Source organism: Leptinotarsa decemlineata, unplaced genomic scaffold (genome assembly GCF_025532065.1).
Source record: "Leptinotarsa decemlineata unplaced genomic scaffold, Ldec_3_MD MMD2_tig00000882_RagTag_RagTag, whole genome shotgun sequence".
NCBI classification, from domain to species: domain Eukaryota; kingdom Metazoa; phylum Arthropoda; class Insecta; order Coleoptera; family Chrysomelidae; genus Leptinotarsa; species Leptinotarsa decemlineata.
Genome location: NW_027412556.1, coordinates 12,169,068 through 12,192,174, shown reverse-complemented (window position 1 = coordinate 12,192,174; position 23,107 = coordinate 12,169,068). Strand labels below are relative to the sequence as shown.

At 35.4% G+C, this 23,107-nt stretch overlaps 1 protein-coding gene across 2 annotated transcripts in view; it reads left to right on the top strand.

Moving 5' to 3' along the window:
* LOC111514866 (adenylate cyclase type 6) overlaps positions 1–23,107 on the top strand; it is a 426,206-nt gene that overhangs the window by 376,301 nt on the left and 26,798 nt on the right. For both annotated transcript variants that reach the window (XM_074175026.1, XM_074175025.1), the window contains 5 exons: positions 1,532–1,622; positions 1,681–1,797; positions 5,867–5,986; positions 9,753–9,922; positions 12,585–12,715. In XM_074175026.1, coding sequence (XP_074031127.1) covers positions 1,532–1,622; positions 1,681–1,797; positions 5,867–5,986; positions 9,753–9,922; positions 12,585–12,715 — 629 coding nt within the window. The remainder of the gene's footprint in view (positions 1–1,531; positions 1,623–1,680; positions 1,798–5,866; positions 5,987–9,752; positions 9,923–12,584; positions 12,716–23,107) is intronic.

The following is a 23,107-nucleotide window of genomic DNA, read 5'->3' as shown; positions in this document are numbered from 1 at the left end:
ATCTCAATGATTTGCTGAAACTAGATGTAGAAGGTGGTAAGTTTTGCTGACGACACAGAAATTATATATGTAGACGAGGATTGGCAATCTTTAAAAAAGCTAAACAAGATTTTAAAATAATTCAGAAGTGGTTTTAAAATCGGCTTTTCACAATGAACATCGACAAAACACACTTCATACCTTTCACCTTACCAGGATATGACACTGTTCAAATAGATGGCAACCAAACAATATCGATGTTCCGACATATCAAATATTTGGGAATATTCTTAGACTGTAATTTGAAATGAGACATCCATATCGCCTTCGTTCTGAAAAAAACTACGAAGTACATTATCAAAATTCAAATATTTAGCTAATAAAAATACAATTTCTGTTATTTATGCAAATCAAAAACAAAGGAATTGATAAGCTCCCAATCACGCATTTCCATCCATTGATACATTGATATGCAAAACGTATATTACAGAATGTTATAATAATGAAAAAACTTGAAATTGACAACAACAATTTACATAGAAATCATTGCTCTATAAACCACTATAAGTATTCTCTCGATAATCTTCCCAGGATATTTTATATTTCAATTAACAACATAATTTTTAAATTTTATATTCGCAACACTACTGTTAAATCTTATTTTCACAATACTAATTTTTATATTATATACTTCATATTTTATTCTTATATTTCTTTTAATTTACCTTATATGATATCGAGATTCTAGTAGACAATTTTCACTGTTGTCAAGGTTCGCCTTTTGGTATTTTTTTTCTTATTAGTCAGTGGGCTATGCTTGAAGACTGGCAGTAAACAAATCTATAGAAATTACCTTTAAACGTTCAAGCCAGTCTCGAATATACCTACACAGTAGGTTAAATGGACTGACGCCTATCATAAAACAACTACTCCACAACTACTCGATTCTTTCAGTTGTATTGCCAATTGCATATGCAGGAAATCACCTGTGAAGATTCCTGCACTTGACGCCTGTCGGATATAATCCAACGCCCTTTGTGGTATTAGCCAGGGGAATAGTTTTATGATATGCGTCATTCCATTTAACCTACTATGTAGGTATATTCGAGACTGGCTTGAACGTTTAAAGTTCATTTCTTTAGTTTTGGTATTTTGTCTACTTTGACAAGTTTCCTGATTAGACTAAATACACGCATCGCTTTAACTTTTGTCTGTTCTTATAAAAAAATATTTTATGATTTCATACCACCTCAGGAATTTACTTATAGGTTAGTTTTACTCCCACAACCAAGGCTTGCTTTGTTGGCTAGTATGTATTCATTTACCACTGAATGTCTTATTCCTAGTGTATTTTTGATGTAGGTATATTTGAGAAAAATAAATATTATCATTATTAATGAAAGCAATAAATTTATCATCTTTATCTAGGGAACAGGTGTTCCGGGTTGAAATCCTGGTTAGGTCATAGTTTTCCAATTCTGTTTTTCTTTCATTTATGTCTGCATAACGCCAATTTACCCTTTCACATTCATATTTTCAAATTTTTTTTCAGTAACGACACCGCAATCTTGTGTTCAATCCCTACAGTATGTTTGATAATTTTCATCCCAGTGCTCGTTTATCTAGACCATATCAAAAAGCGGGTAAGCTCAGCTTCTCCGGTGATTCAAGTTTTACATTTACCATAGTTTCTATTTGCAGAGTGGAAACAAGAAGTTGTTCGCCATTTCTAGGATAATCCACCGCAACAGAAATGTAGCTCAGATCTTCTCCTGCGTGATGGCTATTTCTATCTACGGTTTGGTTATGTTTCAATCGGTGAGTGTTTTCATTATCTGATCTTTACATATAACACGTTTAGTCACGAAGTCCTATACAATGAACTATAAAGATCAAAATATGACTGGGAAATGCAAGGAAAATATGTACATACGATGAGGAAAATGAATATTTCGAAATTGAACCCTGAAACATTCAATAATCTTTTCAAAATCTGTTTTTCCGTTAACCAGCTGTCGCTCGCCTATGAACGACATCTCTCAAAAGTCGCAACTTGTGCGAGCTAAAGACTAACGAGGTCTTACCTTTCAACGTGTGATTCCTAGCACGGGTTGGGCGATAGCAAGTAAAAATTAATCGTCCGGCCTCGCGGCTTGAACCACTGGTTCACACAGCGGTCGATTGAGTGGGTGGAGTAAATCACCCACGTCAACCCAACCGGCTACCATCCCACCTACACCATAGGTTCTGGTGAATGCCTGCCGGAAAACAACAACTTTTCCGGCGCGGTACTGAAGGGATTAAGTAAAAAAAATCACCTATTCAATCAGTATGATGGTTATTACCAGGGTGGACTTCAAAGTACCCAGCGTGACCTAGAAATGGTGATGGTTTTTGAAAAATGTCACTATATTAGAAAGTACACAATCTATAAAGCATACGTTTCAAGTTTGAAGACGCTGTGCTGTTTAGTATTTGTTTGGCAACAATTAGTAGCAAACGTTTTCGGTGAATTTGTAGAAATACAGAAAATTGGTCATCGTTCTGTGGTACAATACTTTAATTTGAAAAGTCTCAGAAAGGCAGCCGTGAAAACTACCAAGACGGGCATCGCGATGAACGATCAAATGAGGTTACGACTCCATAAATGGTGAAGAAAATCCACAAAGCGATACTGAATTACCGTCGAATTAAAGTACGCATGCTAGCAGACTCAGTAGGCATTTGAAAAAGTGTGGTACACGATGTACCACACTTATCTGAAAATTTGGATTTGAGAAAGCTGTGTGCAAGATGGGTGCGGTGTTTACTCACACTCGAGAAAAAACAGTGTCTTGAAGATGTTTCAATTGAGTGTTTAGCGAAGTTTCACAGCAATAAAGCAGAATTCTTGCGCCGTTTCATAACCATGGATGGAACATGGGACCATCTCTTTACCTCCGAGACGAAGAGACTATCAAAACAGTGGACTCAAAAAGGAGAACCGGCTCCAAAGAAGGCAAAGACCCTTTCATCTGCAGGCAAGTTTATGGCATCGGTTTTTTGGGATGTGGGTGGGATAATTTTCATTGACTATATCAAAACAGGTAAAACTATCAGTATTATGTGAACGTATTGCAACGTTTGAGTGAAGAAATCAAGCTGAAACAGCCGCCGTTTATGAAAAAAGTGTTGTTTCATCAAGACAATGTACCAGCTCAAAAATCCATTATCGCAATGACCAAAATTAACGAATTAAAGTTTGAATTGCTACTTCATGAATTCTATTTGCCAGATTTAGCCCCCTTGGATTATATTCTATTCCCAAAGTTGAAAAAATGGCTCAGTGGTCAAAGATTTTCCAACGATGGAGAAGTGATGTCGGCAGTTAATGGCTATCAGTTCTAATTATATAACGGTATCGAACTCATTGAGAGAAGCGTATAGAGCTGCAAGGACATCATGGTGGAAATTTTTTTTTTTCGAAATTTTTGTGTTTTCTTTGTTGGGCTGGGTACTTCTTGGACCATCTCGTAAATATAAGAAACTTTCGATTATATAATTTCCATACTTTCCTGAAGCTTCGCTTTCAAACCTTTTTTCGCGAAATAAATGTTTTTGAATTCATGTTCCTTTGTCAGAAGGTGAGAAGCAACTCATAAATCAATTATCTTCTAGTTCGACATACGTGAAACCTCGAATATAAACCACATGACAATTTATCAACTCCTGGTCTATGTGACATCAAACTCTTATTAATTTTTTTGCCACATCCACACATTTTGCGAATTTACACGCCACATGTATACCTTTTTTACTATAGTAATCAATAATAATTCGAGTATGCATACTGAAAATAATAAAGGGTTTGGTATCGGATGGACCAAGAATTTTTATACCTAATTGAAAGGGTATATTTCAAGGAGAGATCAATTTCTGGGAAAGAAAATTTTTGCTGTTCTACTTCTCCATCTTGATATAAAAAATGTGGAAATCTTCCAAAGAAAGGAAGGAAGCAATCAATTTCAAAAATTAACTATATACAGACTAGAAGGAAAAAAGCACTTTAGAAACAGTTATTTTCATATAAACATTGAATTACACGAAAGAAAAATACTTTTGAAACACATACTTTCATATGAACCCTGAATTATACGAAAAACACTTTTCTTTATTCCGTTTGTATTCCAAACATTCGTGATGGGATCGAATCAGATATCATTCACAGGATTCCTATACATTTTTTGCAGCATCAACTGCTAAGTTATTAGCCGCATACTAGTTGTTTGTTTTTCAAATCTCATCTATTATTAATAAATTGATGGATGTAGCCGTTACTACGTGGTACGAAATCATAATGGAAAGAGAAATGAAAATTTCTATGTTTTTTTCCCCTTTTATTTGTTACTAATGTTACTGCAGTTTCGTCCTATACGGACATTTTCAAACTCATACAATAAACTATTATATTTGCGGCTTTCAAAAATGCCATCAGGTTGCTATCATCACATAGAATTTCTTTCATTGTCCCAGTTATATTATGTTGTCTCCTGGTTTCTCATATTCTGCATTCAATAAGTATATGTTGTACTGTTAGTACTGTTTGGCATGTAGAATATAGAGGTTATTGTTCTCCTAGGAGCAAATAAAGGTGTGTCATTTCTGTATGGCATTCGCAGACGTGTGTGAACAACTTGTTCTTTCCTGGTCAATTTTAGTAGTGAGACTCGCTTATTCACACTTGGTTTCGAACATTTCAGTTTCACGTTAGTCTGCCAGTCAGATTCTTCTTTGGTTTCATTGAAATTCTTCAGATCTTTTAAGTGGAGTGGTTCATCACATCCTCGTTATTCTTTATACCACAATGACTAGGCACCCACATGAAGCTGACAGTTCTACCGCTTTCCTTCATAATATAAATTCTGGCAAGAATAATCCTTAGAAGGGGGCCAAGAGTAAATTAATTTTGAAATGATCTTATGGAACTCAACAAGTCGGTACAAATTGGAAAATGAATTTCGTTTCGTGCGAATTCACAGAATAATAGAGATTGGTATATAGCGTATACTTCTGATGTGTATACGCTGGTCGTTGAGTGCATCGACCACCTAAAGAGGTGTCCATCTACAATGAATGCACAGCCCACCCCATACTCGGTCTTTGATACATCAGTATATATTTTGCAATAGTTAGGAAATTTACTGATGTTATTATAATAGTTCAGTTTATGTTGTTGTGAGTTCAAATCTGACTTTTTCATTTCATTTACCGAAACATTGCAATGTATATCATCTAGTTTCCTTGGAGAGAACCCCGGGAAAGCGAGAGTGAAAACTTTCGAATATTGGACAATACGTTGCTCTCTTATGCGTGTACTTGTTGGTCTGGTTGCCGTTGGTTTTTATAGATATGAATCATGGATTTGTTCATTGAAAAAGATATCATAATTCGGGTGGTTAGGTTGACAGTATATTTTCACAGCATAGTTTGCAAGAAGTCTCGTTCTTCGAAGTTCAAGAGGAGGGGAAGCAGTCTCACAGCGTTCTTATAAAAGTATTTGTTTCGAAAGTGCTTTTTCTTCCAGTTTGTATCTGAAAGTTACTTCTTTGCGTGATCTACACATCATTGTATAGAGTTAATTTCTGAAATTGATTGCCCCCTTCCTTTCTTTGAAAAACTTCCACATTTTTTATATCAAGATGGAGAAATAGAAGGCAAGAAACTTTTTTTTCCAGTTCTCAAACTGTTGTGTGATTCATGACCAATGTTTTACATAGGTCAAACTGAAAGTTTCTCCAAAAAACGCATGACAGAACATATAAACAGTTTCCATATTTTGTTTCTATCTTTATTGTTTCATCACTCACTCGCCAATGTAAGATTTTCACTCGATATTTTTATTTTCCAGTTTTCGCTTCCCTACGAAATCCAATGTTTGAACTCGACACTCGAAGAACTGAACTGCTCGAGTTATCTAATGAACCAAACTAGCGAAAACAAGGGCTGCAAACATTATTACTTAGTGGACGTAAGTAGGTTGAAAAGTTTTTCTTCGGAAATAGTTTAATAGGGATTTGTCGAGTTTGTGCTCGTTTGAAATCTACATGAGTTTATTGAAACTTTTAACTTTATTTTCCAAAGCGCTGATTGTGACGAACTTGAAGTGAACCTAGTGACAAAGCACTAAATTATGCGAATGCACAATCACAATCTAAAAAATATGAATCCGAAAATAGTTAAATATATTAACAATATATTAACAATAAAATCGAACTATAGAAGGAAAAACAGCATAAAGAGAAGAGAGTAGAGGAGAAACACTATATAAAAAAGTTAATGTAGAATCAAAAAAAAAAACTGATCACTCTCATATTGATTTCAATTTGAGTGCCACCGGTAGACAGCTGTTTCAGCTTATTGGTCATCGTCAGTACCGGGCAGGCGGTCCTCGATTGAAGACAAAATGTGAATAACTGTTGGAAAATAACTCCATGAAAATCAAAAGATAAATAGATGAGTACTTTTCTCATAATTTTTATATTGATCCCAATTTAAGACCCACCAGTAGACAGCTGTTTCAGCCTATTAGACATCGTCAGTACCAGGCTGGTACTGTTAGCTTTCCAAATTTCTGCTAGCGCAGTTGTCGGTTGATTGGTCAAACCACCAACACTAACATAAAAACTTGGCAAGTTGACTTGGATGTCACACTAATAGGTGGTTCCACTTATGTATCGCTTGCGTTTACGCAATTATTTTTATCACGTACTTTTCGTGGTTATTCTTATTTTGTCTTCAATCGAGGACCGCCTGTTCGGTACTGACGATGCCCGCCCAATAGGCTGAAACAGGTGTCTAACGGTGGCTTTTAAATTAAAATCAATATGGGAATGTTCAGAATAATACTTATCTATTTATTTATTGATTTTCATGGAATTATTTTCCAGCAGCTTGACTGCAAAAATGATTTGAAGTTTTATAAGTTCTATTTATTATATGCGAGCGCTTCCGATTGCTGGCTGTGCTATCATTTTCTTGGATCTACTCAAACTGAACGTTTTATCTTCTTGTGTGTTTTTTTATGCGGTTTGAATGCCTTAGTGCAGGATTACATCAGGTAATATCCTTTGTGTTGGATTTTCTCTAGGTTCACTGTTTCTAGGAATGTGTATTGTATTGTGTAGTATATTGAAATTTAGAACTTGTTGTGTAGTTTGAGTAGAGTCAAGAATATGATAGCACAGCCTGCTATCGAAAGCGCTCGCATATAATAAATAGAAATTATAAAACTTGAAATCCTTTTTGTGATATATATTACTATTAAAATACTGAAAATGAAGCCTATTGGATATATATATATATATATATATATATATATATATATATATATATATATATATATATATATATATATATATATATATGAGAGTTCACAGAGTATTTACTTGATTCACTTGTAAGAAAGTGCAGATCATGACTCATTCAATCGAGCCCAGTATTGAGTGAATTTTCATCGAATTGTAAATATAACTGTATATCGTTGACGTAACAATGCATGGAAGTATGGAGAAAGTACTATGAGAACCGAGAAGTGTATTAAACAAAGAAAAGTGGACCTGAAATCGATCCTTGAGGTACTCCATTATTTTTTTCTTATTGAGTATGACAACGCCGCATAGACTAAACTTTCCAAATGCTAGCAAAAATACGGTGGATGTATATATCCACATTTGCAACGTGTAACGATGCTCCCCAAGGAGGGGAGTTCTCTGTCGATACCACAGATGGCGTTTTGGTAAGAAGAAATATTATCGACTTCACTTACTCAGGCCTGTCCGTTAAGAACAGTTGAGTCCGACAACGCATTTGTGAGTTAGGGAAGCCACAGATTATGCTGTAGACGACCCCTCCCGACATAGAAGGCCCCGACACTCTGTCGAATGAGGCCCTCATGTCCCCCGTTAACGGATGAACAACTTTCTCATCCATCCCACCCCAGCCAGGTAGGGGTATCCCGTGAAGGGCGGCACTGATGTCTAAGGACTTCATGCCGTCACATCATCAGTCATGAACCCGTTGGTCCTTCTTGAGACCAACAATCAGCCGAAAGGGTAGGGGAGCTGGACTCCAAACCTGAAGGAAACGAGGATGACATTCTGAACGCATTTGTATGTTAGGGAAGCTATGGATTATGCTGTAAACGACCCCTCCCGATATAGAAGGCTCCGACACTCTGTCGAATGAAGCCCCTATGTCCTCCGTTAAATGATGAACAATCTTTTCATCCATCTCACCCTCAGCCAGGTAGGGGTACACCATGAAGGGCTGCACTGATGTCTGAGGATATTCATGTCGCCATTCCACCATCAATTGTCCCTCTGACAAACATCAGTTGAATGGGTAAGGGAGCCGGGCTCCAACCTATCCGAAACCAAGATGGCTGTCGGTAAAGCATTTGTGTTTCAGTCTAGCGCCACCTATGATACCTGTGGTGGGTCGAAACAGCGCTATCTTGGCAAGGCAAACAAGTCAGTAAATTAGCAGACTGTCTTTTTTAAGGGCAAAACACAAGCACTACAGAAAAATCCTTGAGGCGCTATAAGAGCAATGCCTGTGCGCAAGTAGCGATTCACATTGAATTTTAATCGCTGGAGATTGAATTCATTTGGAAAAACGTCCTCAGGAAGTTGATCCCACATAGACGCAGGTCTTCAAATAAGAGAGTTCTTGGACAGTGAAGTTCGAGGTGTACTGAGTTGAACCACAAAACGATGCCACAGTCCGTCGTGTATTTCTAATATGTATCGTTCTTGGTGGAATCAAATGTGTCAAGTCCCTTGAACACTTTCCGTGAAAGTATCTATAGGAGAGAGGGAAATCCCCAATAGTTTTTCGATGTTCCAGTCTATCAAGGTTGCAAGTGATGTTATTGTCTCAGGGTTTCAGGGTATGCTCAGGGGCGGAGCTCCATACATGAGAACAATACTCCAAAGAAGGTCTAATCTGAGCTTTATAAAGCATCAAAAGTTGCTGAGATGTGTACAGTTTTCTGATTCGGAACAGTGTGTCTAGCTTTTGAGAAGCAGCCTATCCAATTCCAACGACATGATTGTACCAAGATATATTGTTGTCCATTTTAACCCCCAACAAACTTATCGAAGCAGAAAGCGAAAGAAGCAGAACCTGACATTATTATATTCGGTTCGGAGACATTTATCTTTTCGGAGAAAACCGATGCCTGGGTTTCTGTGGCATTGAATTGAACCTGGTTAGTTCCACTCCAATTCGAAATCACTTCTAGATCCTCATTAAGATATGTAACCTCCTACTGCCGGTGAAGATGTGCCTCCGCAGCCGGTGTCCTGGAATCCAAATGGAATGACGAGACAAGTGTGCTGTTTTCAGGAAAGCTGACAGCAACACACATTGTTATACAGTAAAATGAGTGTTGGAGATGATATGGCTCCCTGGGGAACACCAGCGTTGATGGTAAAGTGTTCGAGAGATATCCATCGACGGCCACTTGCAGGGAACGTTCTTACTCAACTTTGTTCATTTCTCTGATTGCAGAAATTTATAAACCCAAAAAAAAAATTGAAAAACATTGAGTCCTTCACAAAAATGTTTCTCAAAAAATATTCGGTTTGTGCTAATAAAGGCTTCTCTTTTCACGATGCCACTGTTCACATCTGTAACCCCAAATTAATTGAGGTGATTTTCATTCTGTTCTGTTTCCAACGAGCGCACTCACTCTTCCAAACAGCCGTTTCCATACATAATTTCCCGTTTTGTAGTATCTCTTGCTGCTGGTTATGGTCTCGATGATAGCCTGCGCCGTCTATCAAATCCTCATATCGCTCCTGAAGACAATCATCCTGCTCGGAGGAATGGCCGGTTTCCTGTCTGCGTACATCACCTACAAAGATGGACTGCAAGCGATTATCCCCTGCTTCCATACTACGAGGTGAGTAGAAAGTTTTTGAGTAGAAATTTAGCAGGAGTTGAGTTGACTGGTGGAGACATTTCCTTTCTCAAACAAATATTATCGATATAACGGGTGATACTGAGATTTTCAATCAAAAGTTTGGAGCTATCAAACAGAACTCATTTGCTCCGAGGCCAACTCGACAATAATAATTATAATAATGTTTATTTACATAATGAAATAAGATCTCACCAAACAATGTAACACATGTAAAAAACAAGTAAACAGAAAAATCACAAAAGTAGTTCAAACTGTTTGTACGTGATATAATGACACATCCAGGTGAAGTCATATTTGGGGTTTTTGATGAGTACCATGTAGAGTAAATTTCACACTTCGGTAAATGACATAATCAGGAGGTACCATTTTTTTCGAAATACTCACTCTTCCATTCTATAACGATTGTCGTCATATAGAACTCCCTTAATAATTCTAACTGTTACAATGTCAGCAGCAAATGCAAAAATGCCTGATTTCGCAGGTAGCCACGGTTCGATAGGCTCATTTGAAATCGGCACGTTTAGCAGAACGGCACATGACGTCATCAGATATACGAAATACACGAAACGCGTGTCAAGAGATAGTGTAGTGTGGCAAAGTGTTCTTTAGATACAGTTCATTCCACAAGTTTCAGTGTTACCAATGAAATATAATGTATAGGTGTATTTATATATAGTTGTATTTGAATAAATTTGTTTTTGTATAAATGTAACTGTCATCAAAAATGCAGGAACTAATGTTAATGTAACTTGGGACTATCTGACTCTGGTAATATAACGTCCAAAGCTAACTGACAAGACTGACATCATAATGTCAAATATTTTCATCTCGAAGTACCTTATTTCAAATATGAAATATCAATGAAAATTATCCATCTCAATTGAATCTGTTCAAATCTGTTTAAAATCCTTTTTTCCGTTAATCAGCTGTCGCCCCCATACGAACGACAACTCTCAGAAGTTGGGAAACTTGCGCGAGCTAAGGACTAACGAGGTTTTACCTTTTAACGTGTGATCAATATTAATGAGATTACCAATAACTCTTTTGGTATTCATACCCTTCAGGTTTTTGTTGCTTTGGATCATTTAAAATAAACCTTCAAGGCATATTTCATTATGAATTGAAAAATTTTGTTTAATCGTATTCTATTTTGAAGTGAAGTTATGCTGCTTGATAATGTTCTTAGAAGTTGTTTCAATATAATTCAAATCTCAGTTATTACATGGTTTATTATAGATTTTTTTTCAGCTGTGTTTTCCAATAACTTCAATTGGTAGTTTAATATTATTTTCATTCTGAAAAATTTCAATTGTGCTGGATGATAGGTTTCCAGAATTGGAATATAAATGATAATTGATTCTTTCATGTACCTGATTACATTTGTAGTTTTTGTTCTACTATTCGTAGTGAAGATATTTTTGTTGAGTATTTTTTTAAGTTTTTTATCGATATATTTTCCAATAATAATAATGTATTCTAAAAAACACAACAGATTATGACAATTGAAAATAATAAGGGTCAAAATATTCTGAGTCAGATATAAAATAAAATATACATTTATAATTCACAGTTTTTATATAAAAAAGCAATACAATAAATAAGGACAAATAATACACTCAATATAAAATAAACACAATAAAGACCTGGAAGTACAATCTTCATATATATAAAAGCATTCAACAATTTTTTTCACTCTTCTATAATTTTTGCCCTTTTTTTCTTTCTATTTCTGTTGAGAATATTTTCAAATAGTTTTTGAAGGTGAATTTTATTATTATTATTTATTAAAATTCATATATTTTATTATTTAAATATAAGAACATGGAGAAATTTTCATTCTGCTCATACGATTTTTCAGCAGAAATGGAGAGATTTCTAATGAGTTGTCATCGTGACGCTTTACATAGAAAAAAAAAATATATTTATGTGAATCTAATCAATCAAATATCTCTTGAATGGTCAGATATTTAAAACGAGTAAGAGATAATAACTACCTAATTCACTCAATTTAAAAATACGATTGCAGAAATCCATGTTTACTTCATTTGATAGATCTTGCTTTTAATGATTCCTTGAATATGTGTTAATGATTTTGTGTAGTACCTTCATTGTTGTTCATATATTAAATGTATCGTTTTGATGTATAGTTCGACAAATCACAACAAAAATGTAATCATATTTCAGATTATTTGAAGTAATCATGAACTAATTGAAAAATATATAAAATTCACAATTTACTGCACTGAAGATATGATTAGAAATGTATGTAATCAATATGCCGAATATATGTTGCTAATCAAATGAAGAAATTGTAAGACATGATCTGTTTGATGAGTTTGATGATCTGGCAGGACATCTAGAATACTACGAGGTCCAGAAGTCCATATTTACGCAGATCTGTCCGAAACATCTACCTTGTTTTTCTTCCATATCTACAATAACCAGAGTTTATGCTAATAATAGGGTCCTCATCTGCTAGTGAGTAAAATAGACCGATCGACTGTGTAATCAATCATTTGCAACCTACAATTACTACTCTGGCACAAATTCCCTTTAGATATTAACCCTTTTGAATGCCAATGGGCGTATACACACTATGAAATTATAATTACCATAATGATTGCACTTTAATTGGTTTCAGTGAATCAACGTTGACGCACAAGTACATAAATATCATCATCCTGGTCGGCTTCGTGATCGCCTTAATTCTGCATGGCCAGCAAACGGAAGCGACATATCGATTGGATTTCGTATGGAAACTGCAAGCAACCGGTGAGTTTCTATCGAATGTGTGAGTGGGTTTGAGCACGAAGGTGAAGGTAATGCTGTATATCTCTCTTGCTCATATATATATATATATATATATATATATATATATATATATATATATATATATATATATATATATTATATATATATATATATATATATATATATATATATATATATATATATATATATATATACATATATATAAAGGATTTGAAACTTTATATTTCATATTTATTATATGCGAGCGCTTTCGCCTTGATGATGATAGCACGACCAGCTGTCGAAAGCGCTCGCATATAATAAATAGTAGTTATTAAGCTTCAAATATTTTTCGTAACATACATTAATATTAAAATACTGGAAATGAAGGAAAATTTGTTGCATCATTCAATATATATATATTTTATATATATAAAATAAATAGATAAGTACTCTTTGATCATTCCCATATTGATTTCAATTTGAGAGCCACCGGTATACAGCTGTTTCAGTCTATTGGGCATCGTCAGTACCGGGCAGGCGGTCCTCGATTGAAGACAAAATGAGAAAAAACCAAGAAAGTACTTGATAAAAATAGCTGCGTAAACGCAAGCGAAACATAAGTGGAACCACCTATTGGTGTGACACCCAAGTCAACTTGCCAAGTTTTTATGTCAGTGTTGGTGTTTTGACCAATCAACCGACAACTGCGGTAGCAGAAATTTGGGAAGCTAACCTGAAATGCCATCGGAAAACGAATCCACATGTTTCTAGAAATGATATGAAATCTAGAAAGGTTAATGCAGTCAAGCTGCTGGAAAATAATTCCATGAAAATCAAAAAATAAATAGATAAGTACTCTTTGATCATTCCCATATTGATTTCAATTTAAGAGCCACCGGTATACAGCTGTTTCAGCCTATTGGGCATCGTCAGTACCGGGCAGGCGGTCCTCGATTGAAGACAAAATGAGAAAAAACCAAGAAAGTACTTGATAAAAATAGCTGCGTAAACGCAAGCGAAACATAAGTGGAACCACCTATTGGTGTGACACCCAAGTCAACTTGCCAAGTTTTTATGTCAGTGTTGGTGGTTTGACCAATCAACCGACAACTGCGGTAGCAGAAATTTGGGAAGCTAACCTGAAATGCCATCGGAAAACGAATCCACATGTTTCTAGAAATGATATGAAATCTAGAAAGGTTAATGCAGTCAAGCTGCTGGAAAATAATTCCATGAAAATCAAAAAATAAATAGATAAGTACTCTTTGATCATTCCCATATTGATTTCAATTTAAGAGCCACCGGTATACAGCTGTTTCAGCCTATTGGGCATCGTCAGTACCGGGCAGGCGGTCCTCGATTGAAGACAAAATGAGAAAAAACCAAGAAAGTACTTGATAAAAATAGCTGCGTAAACGCAGCTATTTTGACCAATCAACCGACAACTGCTACCGCAGTTGTCGGTTGATTGGTCAAAACACCAACACTGACATAAAAACTTGGCAAGTTGACTTGGGTGTCACACCAATAGGTGGTTCCACTTATGTTTCGCTTGCGTTTACGCAGCTATTTTTATCAAGTACTTTCTTGGTTTTTTCTCATTTTGTCTTCAATCGAGGACCGCCTGCCCGGTACTGACGATGCCCAATAGGCTGAAACAGCTGTATACCGGTGGCTCTTAAATTGAAATCAATATGGGAATGATCAAAGAGTACTTATCTATTTATTTTTTGATTTTCATGGAATTATTTTCCAGCAGCTTGACTGCATTAACCTTTCTAGATTAAATATATATATATATATATATATATATATATATATATATATATATATATATATATATATATATATATATATATATATATATATATATTTTATATATATTTTTTTGATTGATGCAACTAATTTTCCTTCATTTTGAGTATTTCAATAATAAATTCTACAAAAAGTATTTGAAACTTTATATCTTCTATTAATTATCTGCGAGCGCGTTCGACAGTTGGTAGTACTGTCATCATCTAGCACTCCTCAAACTGCCAGAGTGCCAGATGATGACAGTACTACCAACTGTCGAAAGCGCTCGCAGATAATTAATAGAAGATATAAAGCTTCAAATCCTTTTTGTAGAATTTATTATTGAAATATATATATATATATATATATATATATATATATATATATATGCGCCATCAGCGCAGTGGACATCCCATTGAATCAACTGCAGAGAGATTCCATGACTAGCTAGAATTATATTTGTTTGGTCTTGATACTCAGACGGTTCACACCGTTCTGGAGAGCGCATGCCCGGTATTCTGCCGATATATAACTCGCTCCAGCAGAATCTCAAAAACCTTTGCAAAGTTGCAAATAATAGAGATAGGCCGATAATTTGAAATATCTCGTCTATCTCCTTTCTTGAAAATGGGACAGACTTTTGATGATTTCCAGATCCTTGGTATTGTAGCCGATCTTAAGCAGATATCAATTAGTATAGATAGAGGACGAGCAAGCACAAGTGCACAATCTTTTAGGATGAAAGCTGGAATGTCATCTGGACCAGTGGTCTTTTTAGGCTTGAGCGACCTTAGTGCCTCGTATACTTTACTTTCACTGAAGCTTGATATATCAAGAAAGTGATTATTATCAATATCAGAGTTTGGTTGAAAAGGGGAAGAAGCGATATACGATTGTTTGAAAAAGATTGGCAAAACCGTTTACGATATTAGAGGGCCCCTCGCCCCTCCAGCAATTGACCTTCAAAATTCAGTATTTGTGATATTTTGGAGCTACCTCGTTTATTATTTATAAATGACCAAAATCTGTTGGGATTGATATGTATTTTTTCCTCAGTTTCACCTAAAAATTTTTTATATGCCACATCAACATCATGCTTTATTTTTGCTCGAAGATGTTTGTAATCTTCAAAGGCCTGCAGATTACACTCACGCTTGTATTTGCGCCAGATTCTGCTTTTAGCCTGCAAATCTCTAATAATGCTTCTATTACACCAAGGAGGATATTTATTTTTGGATTCAACTGTATACTTGGGACAACAGCGATCAAAAACATTATAAAGTTTTCCATAGAAATATGTGGATGCATCTTCTGAGTCATCAAGAACTTCCAAGAAGGTCCAGTCAATATGAGATATTTGATAATACAATTGTGGATAGTTGGCTCTTTTGAAATTATAATCAATCTGGAAATAGGAATGCAGTTTATTTTTGTAGTTGCCCTTCGTTTCAAGTACACAAGTAATATCCAAGGCAGGATGATGCTGATCTTCGACTACGAAAGAATCCATTGATTTCTCCCCATGACACTCTCCATTAAAAAATAATATGCTGTTGTCTATTGAGTTTATTATATACAAAGTTATTTTGAGATAGGTCAATGATTTGTAAAAGTTATTGAGAATAGTAATTTCCTTATTAGTTGTACCATGATTAAGATGGTACAATGAGAACTGCACTATTATGTTATATGTGTAGTAATTCCAGAGCTTCAAAGACTGAGGGGAGGGGAGGGGAGTCTGAGGAGGTATGTAAACGTTTAGCAGAAAAATATGTTTATGTGAATAGGTTATTTTAACAACAACTATATCAATCAGTTTGAGCGTGGGAAAGTTAGAATCCGATAGATTAATTTCTGAAGAAATAAAGTCTTCATGCACTCCAATAAGGACACCTCCAACACTTGTTAAGGAAGTGCATTCAAAATTGCGATCCATTCTATATATGTTAAAGCTATCCGAAAATAATTCTAAATTTTAGTGATGGATGAGTCGAGCCAGGTTTCGGTTAGTGCAAAAACGCGATAGTCGCTTTGAAATACAGAATTCAGTATCTGACCAGTTTTTGTCTTTAATCCCCGAGTATTTTGGTAAAAAATTGATAAGGTGTTCGTATCTTTACTAACACCTGGCTTTGAAGCTACGAGGGAAATATGACAATTACCCTGTAGTTGCTATTGAGAACTTAAGAGACTATTCTTAAATATTTTTGAAGTTTCTGCGTACAAGACGCATTTATTTTTTTTCCCAGACTGCATGATCAATATTCACATCTTTGTTAGTTATTTTCATGCAGTTAGAGCATTTTTTAACGGATGATTGACACTGATTTAATACATGGGCACCCCCACAGACCGGACAGGAAATTTGTTTATGGCAGTTGCGAGAGGAGTGATTGATGTCGTTACACTTGTAACAGCGGTACACATCAATGCCGTCATAAACAGCACAGTTATCATAACCAATGAACACATTTCCAGAGTTGAGAGCCCGCTCATAGCAACCTTATTCACCTGAATAATTGACTGCCAGATATTAGAGTTTCTTTTCGTGTAAAATATTTTCAATATTTTACATTCTGAATCATGTGAAAAAATTTTGGAGTTACCATTTACCAGAAGTTTCTCAAGCTCATGTTCTGGGTAATTTTTCGCCATACCTACCACTCGTAGTCGAGGATGCATGCCAGCGACTTCTTTAACATCATAAGAGTCAGCCATTTTCTCTTCAACCACTTTTCTAATTTTTTCATTATCAGAAGGATTACAGCAACCGATGAGGATTCCTCCATCTTTAATCATCTTGACCTTTGCCAGTTGAAGATTCTCGGCTGTTGAGTCAATATGACGCAAAATGTCGGTCTTTGTTTTTGATACTTCCTGATTAGTTTTAGGGCGAATAATTACAGCTAGGTTTGATTCATTTTTCAGTATCTCTTCTTTCCAACCAAACTCTAATATTGATAATAATCACTTTCTTGATATATCAAGCTTCAGTGAAAATAAAGTATACGAGGCACTAAGGTCGCTCAAGCCTAAAAAGACCACTGGTCCAGATGACATTCCAGCTTTCATCCTAAAAGATTGTGCACTTGTGCTTGCTCGTCCTTTATCTATACTAATTAATATCTGCTTAAGATCGGCTACAATACCAAGGATCTGGAAATCATCAAAACTCTGTCCCATTTTCAAGAAAGGAGATAGACGAGATATTTCAAATTATCGGCCTATCTCTATTATTTGCAACTTTGCAAAGGTTTTTGAGATTCTGCTGGAGCGAGTTATATATCGGCATGTTAGTTGCAATATAAGTATAAACCAACACGGTTTTATGAAAAATCGTTCAACGGTCACCAATCTTCTGACTGTAACTCAACATATTGCTGAATCTATTGACAATAGGGCCCAAACTGATGTTATTTACACAGACTTTTCTAAAGCCTTCGACAGGCTTGACCATGGCATTCTACTGAACAAACTAGTAACCTTTGGATTATCTCCATCCTTAATCGTACTCTTTCAGTCCTATCTACGGGATCGAAAATAATATGTTCAGCTCAATAGTTTCAAATCTACCGCATATAGTGCTTCTTCCGGTGTTCCACAAGGTTCAAATCTGGGACCGTTACTCTTCAATATATTCATTAATGATATTGCAGATGTTATAGATATGTATTTCCATTTATATGCCGATGATTTAAAACTATACTGCCTCGTTGAGAACATAGATGATTGTGTGAACCTCTCAGCAAACGTAGGACGGGTTGTAGAATGGTGTTATCGAAATAACTTGTCACTGAACCCCGGATAAATGTAAGGTCATGTCCTACATTTTGAAAACGAATATCTTGATCTTTGATTATTCAATAGAAAACGTTTTCCTGGTGAGACCAGAAACATTTACTGATCTCAGCGTCACATTTGACACTGCACTATCATTTAATAGGCATATCGATAATGTTGTAACCTCCTCCTGTCGTTTGTACGGATTAATTGCACGTAACAGTAGTGATTCCAAAGAAACTTCGACCTTAAAGACTTTATTCTATGCTTTCGTAAGATCAAAGTTAGAATACGCGTCAGTTGTGTGGAGCCCCTTTTATCAATATCACATTGATAGAATAAAAGCAATTCAACGACGATTTTTGAAACTGCTAAGCCTAAAATCCGATGGCATTTATCCTCCAATACGAACAACCCACTCTGAATTGCTACAAAAGCATAACTTTTGCAGTCTCGAAAAAAGGCGTGAATATTATGGTGTTGCACTAACCTATAAAATTATCAAAAGCATAGTTGACTGCCCAACATTACTGGAAAAGTTTAATATTTGCATTCCTAGAATCTGTTCCAGACACCCGAGTACTTTCTATATAAAAACAACTCGCACAAATGTTCTGGAGAATTCTCCGATCCATACCATGTGTCAAGTGACAAATTCTGTTAGTGATAATTTAGATATATTTAGTTGCAAATTGTCAAATATAAAATCCCACTTCCTGAAATGATTGTTTTGTCACCTATAATAAATATAAAATGTGTAGTCTTTATAGTCACTTGTTTGTAGTGTTTGTAGACTTTACAGTCACTTGGTTGTAATGTATTTATTATACTCTGTTATTTCCTGCTCTGTAATTGGGCTATGCCCTGTAGAGTATTGTATTACAAATAAATAAATAAATAAAAAAATAAATCACCCTATATTGTTTCGCATTATCAGGTGCTCCATGATGAGCAGATTTCAACAAAGTATAAAACAAATTATTTGAGTTGCAAACGAGCCACCCTGAATAACTTGCAGGAAACCCGGGTAGGTAGGTTCTTTGTGAAGCGTAAATGAGCATCAAGAAAGGGAATCAGGAATTTCCACCCCCCAAGAGTGGGTGGAAATAATTTTAAGGATTCACGTTCTACCCTATTAGGTATCGTTGGTCTATAATTTCTACGAAATCACTGGAGCAGAAAACCTCCAGTTCAGTTTGAATTGGTAATGTGATCTAAAAGTTATAATTCGCCTGGCGGGAAAATCTTATTGAACTATTGGGATTCCCGAGAAAATAAGCCGCAGTGTTCACTTAGTCGGCTTCGCCCTGTAAATCGCTTTACCATTCCCCTGCTTTGGAAGCGCGAAAAGTTGGATGTCATTCTTTGAAACTCTGCGTATTTATCGGTAAGTAAATGGAGATTAACATTGTCAAGAATGGAAATATTCCGATTGGTCCAATCTATCATTTTGTTAGTGGAAGATGAAATACGCATGGAAAATATTAAAAGTTTTGCATCCCTCAAAAAATGATGGTTTTGAAATCTTTCATAACTACTATCAGTGTTCATGAGTTTGCTGCTTCTTATATGAATTATTGAAAGACGCAGGATTAAATACAAACTATTCATTACATGAAAAAATTCGAATGATATTCTTTCAAGTCCTGTGCATATATTTCAGAATTATATTATAGTGGCGTACCGACTAAAACAAGGTTCAGACCTGAAATCAGTTCACTGATTCTAGTTACGTCTTGCTATAGTTCTGGCGCATAGAGGAAGGCACAAGAGGGTCTGACTTCAGCTATCATATGAAGTAAAATTAACGAGAAAACTGTTAGATATCAAAGTCTAGTTATATTTTTAATATATCTTGGAAGTGAATATTTACCTGAATGTGACTATATATACTGCATTTGAGTAGGAACGCGACATCTTGAATAAGTCATTTGATTAGATGAAAAACAGAGGTTGCATTTTTTGGTGCACCCAACTGATCTTCAGCCTTTTCCGTATATTTATTGTATCATTATGGGAATAAAGACCTATTATTATTATTATTATTATTATATCGAGACAAGAAAAAAATTATAAAACATTAATTTTAGAGGAACAAATCACTACGTGAATTTGACATTTGGACGCTGAGCAATCTCAGAAAAAAATTAAATACTCTTTATATTTTTATTTCAGTTTTTATTCAAATCCAAACTAGAAAATGAATTGAACACAAAATTTCAAATGTTCAAACTGAGCACTATTGAATGATACTAATGGAAATAACTGAATTAAGAACTGACGGTAGATAATTTCTGTTTCAAGTACACAATATAATCCTAGATGTCATCAGTCAGTTACTGCTGAAGTTGTTGATATTTATGTCGAGATCATTCTGAAATAGTGACTGTTTTTATTTTTTCTGAATTCGAGTATGCATATCAGAACTGCTGAAACAAGTGTATTATATCTGAGGAGGACTACTTTGAGGGGGGAAAATTGAAATTGATGAATAAATGAATGATTTGTGAGAAAAATTCATTCTTCAATAGACCTCGTATTATTGTTACATATATTCTTACAATGTGCAACTCACCAGTAGTGAGTTGCACGAACATTTTCAAAATTTCTGATCGGCACAAATTGGACCCTTATAAAATAAAAATGACTCATGAATTGAACGAAGGTGATTTGGACAGAAAAGTTGAATTCTGTGAGATCTTCTTGAATAAGTGTACCAAATCGCATTATAGCAATTTCATATTCAATATCTCGTGAGGGAAGCAAATACCAAAAAACAAAGAGAAGAAGTAGAGATATCCAATATCCTCTTAAACTGAATGTATATGGGCAGACATTTTGGGTACCTTGATATAGCAACATTCTTTTTCAGGCAAACCTAAGGGGTGAGAGATATATCAAATGTTATATAGGACAAACAGAACTTTACCTGAAACATAGGTTGTCTGAACATGAATGAAAAAAAAATCGAAACCCCAATACTTCAGATGTTCAACCTTTATTAGGTGAAAGGTTCTTTAGTGAGAAGATCTTTTTCTTCAGACAAGGAAGTGTTAACAGTAGAAGGATTGAAACGTGATCATTTCAATTTGTTAAATCGTATTTTTCAATATTTTGGTTCCAAAGAATTTTCCACGTCATTTGTATTTTGTTTGTTTCTATCCTCTAAAATTAAAAAAAAAATGTTAAACCAACAAAACCAATTCTAATCAGTATTCCAAAATGTAAGGATAAAAGTATGTCAAATGCGATATGTATTGGCATGTATATTATTTTCTTGTGAATTGATTTTATTGTGGAGCTCTCAAGATGAATTTAATAAACTGCGAAATTTTAGCAAAAACTAAATTCTTTTACGATAATTATTGGTCCCTTCTCCAACATTCGATCAATTAGTTGTATCACCAAACCTCTCGCATTCAATATAGATAAAACCAAGCATTAATAACGCCATCCGGTTGGATCTATTGCGAAATGGCGCAGTTAGTTCAACAAAATGGGGCTTCTCATTGCGTTATGCCACTACGACAGTTCCTCGATAGTCTATAGCACTTTGTACGTTGCTTTATCACCTTCGATTCCTCCTACCGCAGTTGTAGACGGGACGTCAGGCATATAAACCTAAAGTCCGTGGTTATCAAACAGGGCAAATAGCTTTGATACTGTTGTAAATTATGCCCTAAAGAAAATAACGCTGGCCGCCACTGGTAGCCATAAACCAATTGTGCAGTAACTATATTGATTACAGCATTATATCTTGTTGGATAAGTTCAGAGTACTTAAATAATTCAAAATCTTGCTAGCACTAAAATAACTAGGAGATAGGTTTCCTGCGATTCCTTCGATATTTTGCACATTTCCCTTTCTAATTGAAACACTGAAGACTGCACTATGATGTGATGTATTGTTAGTGCAACTTGACGAATGTGACACTGTTGTTGATCTGCTACAAATATCAAGTATTCGTGGGTTAGTTTGGTGTGTCCTAATCGAAGACGAGTGATCATAACTTGTTTCCTCCTTTTCAGCGTTCCATAGTTCCATGGTCCGACTTTGGGTTTCATTCTTTCAATGTTCCACTTACTCAACAATAAGCTTTTGAAATATCGTTTTAGGTCGGTATGAGGGCTATACATTGTTGTTCCTTGGTTCGAATTATCAATCGCCTCACGAGCATAAAATTCAGCACTCTCGTTTCCAACAATTCCCACATGCGAAAGAACCCAAAGTAGGATGATTTTCTTGTTGACCGTTTGGAGTTCGAAAAATTGTTGATTGATAAGTATTCCAATGAGGTGTTTGATATACATTCCTTGAAGGAGTTGTGAGGCACTGAGAGAGTCTGAAATGATTGAGACAGTGTCCGATGCACTTGACTTAGCGTACCGGAGAGCTTGAAGGATAATTTTCCAGTTAGTATTGTTGCTGTTTCTGGAAGTTTAAAGGTTAATGCAAGATAGTCACTACTGCAGCTCCTATACCAAGATGAGTTTTGGATGAGTCTGTGTATATTTCTTCAGGGTGGTCGAATTGGTCCAGGATTTGTCGAAAATTTTGTTTGATGGTGCTCTTATTCGTTTCATTTTTGGGAAACTGGGATAGGAGAGTGTTTATGATAGGAGTCTGTATAAGCCATGGTGGTGCAGATTTATGGGGTACGGAGTTAGAAATGACTCCATTTGTAAAGAACTTACGTGTCGCCGAATCCTCTAGTAGAATGGAAGATCAGTTTTTGGCCGAAAGTAACTTGTTGAAAATATATTTGTTATTGTATTCCTGTAAATGGGAATGTATTTCATAGATGCAACTGCGGCAGCATGGACAAACTCAACTGGG